The sequence below is a fragment of the Symphalangus syndactylus genome, chromosome 14 (genome assembly GCF_028878055.3).
Source record: "Symphalangus syndactylus isolate Jambi chromosome 14, NHGRI_mSymSyn1-v2.1_pri, whole genome shotgun sequence".
Classification (NCBI taxonomy): Eukaryota; Metazoa; Chordata; class Mammalia; order Primates; family Hylobatidae; genus Symphalangus; species Symphalangus syndactylus.
In genome coordinates, this window is record NC_072436.2 from 10381230 (window position 1) to 10390580 (window position 9351).

At 54.4% G+C, this 9351-nt stretch overlaps 1 protein-coding gene across 23 annotated transcripts in view; it reads left to right on the forward strand.

Annotated features, from left to right (window-relative positions):
• Window positions 1-9245, forward strand: part of FBF1 (Fas binding factor 1) — a 31473-nt gene extending 22228 nt beyond the window's left edge. For 19 of the 23 annotated variants that reach the window (XM_063617120.1, XM_063617113.1, XM_055242101.2 and 16 more), the window contains 10 exons: window positions 880-987; window positions 1079-1218; window positions 1298-1416; window positions 3977-4099; window positions 4184-4369; window positions 4813-4989; window positions 5061-5198; window positions 5292-5409; window positions 6797-6912; window positions 8296-9245. In XM_063617120.1, the coding sequence (XP_063473190.1) occupies window positions 880-987; window positions 1079-1218; window positions 1298-1416; window positions 3977-4099; window positions 4184-4369; window positions 4813-4989; window positions 5061-5198; window positions 5292-5409; window positions 6797-6912; window positions 8296-8379 (1309 nt within the window). In that variant the 3' untranslated portion in view covers window positions 8380-9245. The remainder of the gene's footprint in view (window positions 1-879; window positions 988-1078; window positions 1219-1297; window positions 1417-3976; window positions 4100-4183; window positions 4370-4812; window positions 4990-5060; window positions 5199-5291; window positions 5410-6796; window positions 6913-8295) is intronic. The other 4 variants (XM_063617117.1, XM_063617121.1, XM_063617119.1 and 1 more) reach the window with 1 other exon arrangement.
• The last annotated feature ends 106 nt before the right edge of the window (window positions 9246-9351 follow it).

Below are 9351 nucleotides of genomic sequence, written 5' to 3' on the forward strand. Positions count from 1 at the left end.
ACTTGAGGCCAGGAGTTTGAGACCAGCCTGGGCAACACAGTGAGACCTCGTCTCTAAAAACAATTTTTAAATTAGCTGACATGATAGTGCACTCCTGTAGTTCCAGCTACTTGGGAGGCTGAGGCAGGCGGATACCTTGAGCCCAAGAGATCAAGGCTGCAATGAGCTATGATCATGCCACTGCACTCCAGCCTGGACTACAGAACAAAACCCTGTCTCTAAAAACATTTAAAAAACAAAATAAACACTTGGGAGGCCAAGGCAGGAGGATTGCTTGAGGCTAGGAGTTCAAGACCAGCCTGGGCAACATAGTGAAACCTCATCTCTACCAAAAAAAAGAAAGACTGCTTGGGGCCGGCTGCGGTGGCTCACACCTGTAATCCCAGCACTTTGGGAGGCCAAGGTGGGCAGATTGCCTGAGCTCAGGAGTTCGAGACCAGCCTGGGCAACACGGTGAAACACCATCTCCACTAAAATACAAAAAATTAGGCGTGGTGGTGAGCGTCTATAGTCCCAGCCACTGGGGAGGCTGAGGCAGGAGAATTGCTTGAACCCAGGAGGCAGAGGTTGCAGTGAGCCGAGATCACGCCACTGAACTCCAGCCTGTGCAACAGAGCGAGACTCTGGGCGACAGAGCGAAACTCCATCTCTGAAAAAAAAAAAAAAAAGTTGAATAATGGGAGGAATGTCCATCTTAGTGCATGTAGCATTGAGGCACCATGACAGATAAGACAGAGGAGCTGGGGAAACTGAGGCAGTGCCCAGCGGAGGAGAGGCCTGGGAGCAAGGGCTGCACGGAAGCACGCCCTTCCACAAGGAGTTGCCGCATCTGGGTGGTCCAGCTCAGAGTGACCGCCTTCCCCTCCCGCCTCCCCTCAGGGCGTCCATCCTAGACATGCGCAGAGACCATGAGGAGCAGCTGCAGCGGCTAAAGCTGCTGAAGGACCGAGAGGTCGATGCGGCCACCAGTGCCACCTCCCATACGCGGTATGTGCACTGTCCCAACAATGCCCGCCTGAGGTTGGGGGCCGGGGGGTCCCTGAGACCTTCAGGTGGGGTTGACCCAGTCTTCTTCCAGGTCCCTGAATAGCATCATCCACCAGATGGAGAAGTTCTCCAGCAGCCTGCAAGAGCTGTCCTCCCGCGTGGAGGCTTCGCACCTCACCACCTCCCAGGAGCGGAAGCTGGGGATCCAGCAGCGTGACGAGCAGCTGCGGGGTATGCCCTCCCCTCTCAGCCACCCGGGCTCCTGGTGGGAAGGGGAGCAGCTGCTGAGCACCCTGTGGGTTGCCCCCAGCACTGCAGGAGTGGCTGGGCCAGCAGCAGCGGGACATGGAGGAGGAGCGGAGCCGGCAACAGGAGGTCATCGGGAAGATGGAGGCACGGCTGAATGAGCAGAGCCGGCTGCTGGAGCAGGTGAGGCCCGTCCTCCTGGCCCTCCTGCCACAGGGCCTCTTCTCTAGGGCACCCGCAGGTGTGGCGGCACTCCCCTGACCTCACCTCCTCAGGAGGTCAGCGCCCCACCTGCCGCTTCCTGCCTCTACATCTCCCTGCCCTGGCCAGGCCCTCAGCACTGCCCACCTGAGCACAGGGGCCGCCTGGCCAGGCCCCCACCATGCCCTGCCTGCTCCTCAGCACCGCAAGCCCCTTGGCCACCTTGGCTGCCCTCCACAGTCTAGCCCCCACAACCATCAGCTGCACTTCCCACTTCCTGACACTCGAATCCGTCACATCAGCTGAGGCCTGACATTGGGACAGATGCTCTTGCCCATTAAATGTCATCCTAGCCTCTTCAGCTCTCACAGAGACATTTGAACTCCCTAGATACCTTTCATATGTAAGCACATGCTTTATTTAAATAATAGTGACCTTAGCCAGGCACAGTAGCCTGTGCCTATAATCCCAGCTATTTGAGGGGCTGAGGCAGGAGGATCACTTAAGCCCAATACTTTGAGACCAGCCTAGCGAGACCATAAAAAAATTTTTTTATACCAGGCAAGTTGGCTCATGCCTGTAATTCCAGCACTTCGGGAGGCCAAGGCTGGAGGATCACTTGAAGTCAGGAGTTCGAGACCAGCCTGGCCAACATGGTGAAACTAAAAATAAAAAAAAAAAAAAAAAACTAGCCAGGCGTGCTGGCGCATGCCTGTAATCCCAGCTACTGGAGAGGCTGAGGCAGGAGAATCGCTTGAACCCAGTATGCGGAGGTTGCAGTGAGTGGAGATCATACCACTGTACAACAATCTGGTTAACAGAGCGAGACTCTGTCTCAATAAATAAATAAATAAATAAAAACATTTAAATTTTGTTTTAATTAACTGGGTGTGGTGATGCGCACCTGCAGTCCCTGCCTTTGCTCACTTCCTTTTCCTTACCTGTGGAAATCTTCCTTGGCTGAATTCAATGGTAATGAATCTTTCGATGCTACCACCTCCACGAAGCCTTCCTTGTCCTCCCACCTATCTTTTTGTCCTCAGCTAGTAGCTGTCATCTTCTACGGTTTTACAAAGCACTGTTATTTTTTAGAGACAGGGTCTTGCTGTGTTGCCCAGGCTGGAGTGCAGTGGTGTGATCGTAGCTCACTGCAGCCTGACCTCCTTGGCTCAAGCCATCCTCCTGCCTCAGCTTCCTGAGTAGCTGGGATTACGGGCGCAAACCACCACACCCAGCTAATAGTGTGTTTTTTATTGAGATGTGGGTCTCGCCATGTTGCCCAGGCTGGTCTTGAACTCCTAGGCTCAAGCAATCTGCCCACTTACGCCTCCCAACATTTTGAGAGTACAGGTAGGAGCCACCACGCCTGGCCAAAAAAAAAATTTTTTTTAGAGGTGGGGTCTCACTGTCACTCAGGCTAGAGTGCAGTGGCGAGATCTCGGCTCACTGCAGCTTGAACCTCCTGGGCTCAAGCAATCTTAGCTGGGATCACAGGTGCATGCCGCTATACCCAGCTAATTTTTTGTATTTTTTGTAGAAACGGGGGTTTGCCATGTTGCCCAGGCTGATCTCAAACTCCTGAGCTCGGACAATCTGCCCACTTTGGCCTCCCAAAGTGCAGGGATTACAGGCGTGAGCCACCATGCCCAGCCAAAAACTTTTTTTTTTTTTTTTTGAGTCAGAGTCTCGCTCTGTCACCCAGGCTGTAGTGCAGTGGCGCAGTCTCAGCTCACTGCAACCTTTGCCTCCTGGGTTCAAGGGATTCTCCTGCCTCAGCCTCCTGAGCTACTGGGATTACAGGCAACTACCACCACGCTCAGCTAATTTTTGTATTTTTAGTAGAGATGGGTTTCACCATGTTGGCCAAGCTGGTCTTGAACTCCTGACCTCAGGTGATCCGCCTGTCTCAGCCTCCCAAAGTGCTGGGATTATAGGGCTGAGCCACTGTGCCCAGCCCAAAAAAATGTTTTTAAAGAAGAAAATAAAAATATCCCACTAGTCAGTGATGTCCACTGCTGACCTGATATCTATCCTATAGCCATATCAACATAGATAGAGATGCTTTGATGTTGTGAACCATTTTGATGCGCCTCTTCATTTGGTAACTGTGTTAAGCATCTGCCTGGGGTCAGGCACAGAGAAGCTCTCGCCTCGTGCTGTGTGTGGCCGGGCCCACAGCACAGCATTAGGCCACCCTGTGTTTAGCCTGCTTGGCTGATGGGTGAGGACAGACAGAGTGTGTAGCTGGCGATTCAATGGCAGGGATGTTGCTGCTCTTTGGCCCTCCCAAGCTGCTAGCCTTGGTGCTGTTGGAGACCTGAGGGTTGGGAGGGCACCTGTGGGTCCTCCTCTTGGGCAGAATCGTGCGGGCTGGGCCCTGGCAGTGCCTCCCAGGCACCCCTCATTTTGTGCCTCTTTGGGAAGGATGGGTCAGTGGCATAGTGTGGGAGACACTGGTGGGTTCATGCAGCTTCTCAGGGAGTGGCCAGGCATGATCCTCAGGGCAGGAACCACGCTCTCAGTCCTGCCCTGGGCCCTACAGGAACGCTGGCGGGTGACTGCCGAGCAGTCCAAGGCGGAGTCCATGCAGCGCGCCCTAGAGGAGCAAAGGAAGGTCACGGCCCAGCAGATGGCCATGGAAAGGGCGGAGCTGGAGCGAGCCAAGGTGAGTCAAGCCACCGCACTCAGCCTCTGCCCCTGCCATTATGCCCAGGGACACTCACCCCGTGCCCTCACCCCCACATCCCAGAGCGCCTTGCTGGAGGAGCAGAAGTCTGTCATGCTCAAGTGCGGGGAGGAGCGGCGGCGCCTGGCTGCTGAGTGGGCGGAGTTCTCCGCGCAGCAAAAGCTGAGTAAGGAGCGGGCAGAGCGCGAGGCCGAGCGGGCGCTGCAGGTGGACACCCAGCGGGAGGGCACCCTCATCAGCCTGGCCAAGGTAGGGCCCAGAGCCTGCGGACAGTGGAGGGCCCAGGGGAGCCTGCGCCCGTCCATCTGGACACATCCGCTTCCAGTCTTAGGAGAGTGTAGCACTAATGTCACAAGAGTATAGGGATTAAAACAGTAATCGCATCATCATGCTAACAGCTTCCTCGTATTGTCCCAGGTGCATTATACACATTTTATTTGATCCTTATATTCCCATGACTTTGATCATTTAGAAATGAGAAAACCGAACTTCAGAGTTGAGCCTGCCACAGTCACGTGGCTTGTGAGGGCAGCACTCCGGCTTGGCCCCAGGCTTCTCTGGCTCTCCCTGGAAGCCCCTGGCTCCGCCAGCCCCTCCCAGGGGCAGGGTGGGCAGAGGGGACCCTAAAGTCCTGCACAGAGCGCAGCGCAACTCCTGGGAGGAGAATGCAACAGGGTCTCCGCCGTCTCCAGGAGCAGGCTGAGCTGAAGATCAGGGCCAGCGAGCTCCGGGCCGAGGAGAAGCAGCTGGCAGCAGAGAGAGCAGCCCTGGAGCAGGAGCGGCAGGAGCTGCGGCTGGAGAAGGAGAGGATCAACGCCACCGCCCTGCGTGTCAAGCTCCGTGCCGAGGAGGTGGAGAGCATGAGCAAGGTGCTGCTCGGGCACACGGGCGTGGGCGCAGCTGAGCCCAGGCAGCCCTGACCCAGGCAGCCTCCCTGCAGGTGGCCTCCGAGAAGTACGAGGAGGGGGAGCGGGCATTGCGCGAGGCCCGGCAGGTGCAGGCAGAGCAGCAGGCCCGGTTGCAGGCGGTGCAGCAACAGCAGGAGCGGCTCCAGAAGCAGGAGCAGCACATGCACCAGGCAAGGCTCCCTGAGTGTATGGCGCCCCTGCCCCCGGCACCCCCAGCCTCCCACCTCACAGCTGAGTCCTTCTTTCCGGGGGAACGGGGACAGGAGCATCTGAGTCTGGCCCAGCAGAGGCTGCAACTGGACCGCGCACGACAGGACCTGCCCTCCAACCTCGTGGGTCTGTTCCCCAGGGCCCAGGGCCCTGCAGCCTCCAGCCAGAGTGGTGAGTGGCTCCAGAAGGAAGAGCCGGCGGCTCAGGACTGGGCAGGGGCAGTGCTAGGAGTGGGCAGGCCCTCCTCCAGCCGCTCCAGTTAAGGCGGCCAGCTGGGTTTTACAGTCGCCTTATTTCTTTTTTACACAAATAATGTGTGTTAGATAAATCAGAAATAGAGGAACACTATTATGAAAAATGTCACCTTTTTGTAACTCTGGACTCAGGAAAATAAAAAGGAAATAAAAAAAGTCATCATCAGGCTGGGTGTGGTGGCTCACGCCTGTAATCTCAGCACTTTCGGCGGCCGAGGCAGGTGGATCACCTGAGGTCAGGAGTTCAAGACCAGCCTGGCCAACATAATGAAACCCCATCTCTACTAAAAATACAAAATTAGCCAGGCATGGTGGCAGGTGCCTGTAATCCCAGCTACTCAGGAGGCTGAGGCAGGACAGTCACTCGAACCCAAGAAGTGGAGGTTGCAGTAAGCCGAGATTGTGCCGCTGCACTCCAGCCTGGGGGACAGAGCAAGACTCTGTTTAAAAAAAAAAAAAAAAAAAAGTCACCCTCAACGCCACTCCCGAGTCTTGAGAGAACCACTTTTCACTTTTAACATTTTGGTGCATAATGTTCCACTCTGGTACTTTTTTTTTTTTTTTTTTTTTGAGATGGAGTTTCGCTCTTATCACCCAGGCTAGAGTGCAGTGGCATGATCTAGGCTCAGTGCAACCTCCACCTCCTGAGTTCACGTGATTCTCTTGCCTCAGCCTCCCAAGTAGCTGAGATTACAGGCATGTGCTACCATGCCTGGCTAATTTTGTATTTTTAGCAGAGATAGGGTTTTGCCATTTTGGCCAGGCTGGTCTTGAACTCCTGACCTCAGGTGATCCACCCGCCTTGGCCTCCCAAAGTGCAGGGATTACAGGCATGAGCCAACACGCCCAGCCTGGTACATGTTTTTAAAAACAAAATTAGGATTGTATGTGTTGTTCGATAACTTTACTTTTTCTCACTCAGTAATGTACACGTGGAACAGGTTTTCAGATCAGTCATTAAACATTTAGTCAGTTCCCAATCAGCACAGTTTTCCACTGTGGGGCTGCTCTGTGCTGAGTGATTTGTTGTCTTAAAGAGAAAGAGTACCCAGTGGACATCTTCCTACATATGTCTTTGCACCTTTGCCTGATTATTTCACTGAAATAAATTCCTATAAATGGTCTTGCCAGGTAGGAGCAGGTATGCATTTGCCAGAGGCTTCTGAGAGTTAATGCCATTGCACCCTGAGTATATGGCCAGGGCCCACCCACTGGCAGGGGGAGCAGCTGTGCAGGAACAAGCTGTGACTGCCCGGTGTTTCCACCAACACTTTGGTCCCTGACTTCCTCCTTGGCCTTTTCAGCCCTCATGCCTCCTGCTCCTACCACCCGTTGGTGCAGCCAGCCACCGACTGGCCTGGACCCCAGCCCCTTGCACCTCCATGCCAGGCTGGTGCTGCTGAGGCACATGGCAGAGCAGGTGAGTCTCTCCTGGCCTTGGGGATCCTTGTGTTCACGAGTCCTTCTAGCTCGGGGCAGAGGCAGGGAGGAGCACATGGTAGCCCTGGGGAGGGGTGACCCCAGCTCCTGGGGAGTAAAACTGCAGTTTGCTTAGTGAGCCAATGCTCAGACCTCCCCACTAGGCCAGGTTCTGTGCAAAGCAATTTGCATATGTCATCTCAGTTAAACCTCATGATAACCTATAGTAATAATGATAACAGGCTGGGCACAGTGGCTCACACCTGTAATCCCAACACTGTGGGAGGTTGAAGCAGGAGGATCACTTGAGCCCAGGAGTTTGAGACCAGCCTGGGCAATATGTTGAGACCCCGTCTCTACAAAATGAAAAACTAAAAAAATAGGACCGGGTGCATGGCTCACAGCTGTAATCCCGGCACTTTGGGAGGCTATGGTGGGAGGATCACTTGAGCCCAGGAGTTCGTGGCCAGCCTGGGCAACATAGTGAGACCTCGTCTCCACAAAAAAATAGCTGAGCGTGGTGGCATACACCTGTACTCCCAGCTACTCCGGAGGCTGAGGTGAGAGGATCACTTAAGCCCGGGAGGTCGAGGCTGCAGTGAGCCACAACAGTGCCACTGCACTCCAGGCAACAGAGCGAGACTCTGTCTCAAAAAATATATATTAAAAATTTAAAAATTAGCTGGGCATGGTGGGGCACATCTATAGTCCCAGCTACTTGGGAGGCTGAGGTGGGAGGATTGCCTGAGCCCAGTTGGTTGAGGCTACAGGTGTGTTCGCACCACTGCACTTCAGCTGCGGTGACAGAGCAAGACACTTGTCTCAAACTAAACAAACCAAAACAATAATGATAACAGTTGTCATTATGGAGCATTTCCTGTGTGCCAACCTCAATGCTGAAGGCTTTGTTTATATTTTACTTATTTATTTATATTTAGAAATGGGGTCTTACGATGTTGCCTAGGCTGGTCTCAAAGTCCTGGGCTCAAGTGATCCTACCCCCTTGGCCTGCGGATTAGCTAGGATTACAGGCATGAGCCATTATGCCTGGCCTGCTTTGCGTATATTTTAAGCTTTTACCCTCACACAGCCCTACAAGGAAGGGCTACAAGGAATGTTTACAGACAAGGAACTGAGGCTTAGAGACATGAAGTCATGTGCTCGTAAATTCCACAGCAAACAAGTAACCTTGCCAGGATTGAGACTGTGGTCTGTCTCACTCCATACCTGGGCTCTTTCATGGCCCCTGCTGACTCCCAGAGCCAGGCAGAGTCAGGGACGATGTTGGGAGGGGCCTCAGTGAGGGCTGGCTCAGCTAGTTTCCAGGGCTCCACCTCTCTCTCAGCTCAGGGAAGGTGACTGCCCATCCAAATCTGCCTTGCAGGACCGTGACTTCTTGGAGAATGAACAGTTCTTCCTGGAGACCCTGAAGAAACGGTCCCACAATTTGACATCTCATTCAGCCTGAGTGGGTCCCCCGCCGATTCCCCAACAGAGGGTTCAGACCCCAGAACTCTCCTGTTCGTCCTGCTGCCTCCATGGAGGCAGTGCCTGGGGAGGATTCTGAGATGCTTGAGGCCTGATGACAGCTCCTCCGTGGACAGGGTGCAAGTGCATCCTTTCCAAATGTGCCAGCCCGGGACAGCCCCTGCCTCTGGGGTTCTATGGTGTAGGCTGTCTTACCACGGCTTTGGCTGCCCTGCCCCAAAGCCATTGGCCTGGATCTGAGGGTCTGAGTTGGCAGCAAGGACCCCCAGCTCTCACTGGGCTCTGTGAGCTCCCCCCTGCTCCACAGGTAGACTGTTGTGGACTCTGTTGGCCTGGGCCTCTTCTAAGGCAGGAGCTTTCTTGAGGGATGCCACGAACAGCCTTCCCTACTCCCGGCCAGAGCAGTACCCTCCCTGATGAGCTGGAGAAGGGCCCTCTGGCCTCCTGATGGTACAGGGAGGGCACCAGCTAGATCCTCCCTTGTGGTGTGAGATGTTCCTGGAACTCAGCCGGGCCCTCCTCCTCCTGGGCTTGCCCAGAGCCCCCACCCTATTCCCAGCACTGCCCGAAGAACCAACCAGTTTGGGTGAACAGTGGCCTCCTCAGCTTCCTCCCCATCTGGGTGCCCCACTGGCAGCGGAGGGAGCTGTGACGATGGTGGGGTGTGGGGAGGGACAAGGAGGGAAGGCACCTCTGTGCTGCTCACCTGCCCAAAGCCACAGCTCAGTGGGTATGCAGTGGAGGTGACAAGGAATCAATCACAACTAGCAGAGATTTCTTTGATCCTCCTCCACTCCCGCTGCTTCACTTGATTAAGCTTTAAAAGCCTGCTTTTGCCATGGCTCATCAGAGTTTATACTTATTTCTTAGAAAATGTTTCCTGTTATTTGCTGGACAAGTCCCAAAGAACAGGCAGATGTTCCTATTAAAAAATCAGCCTATAAGATTGGTC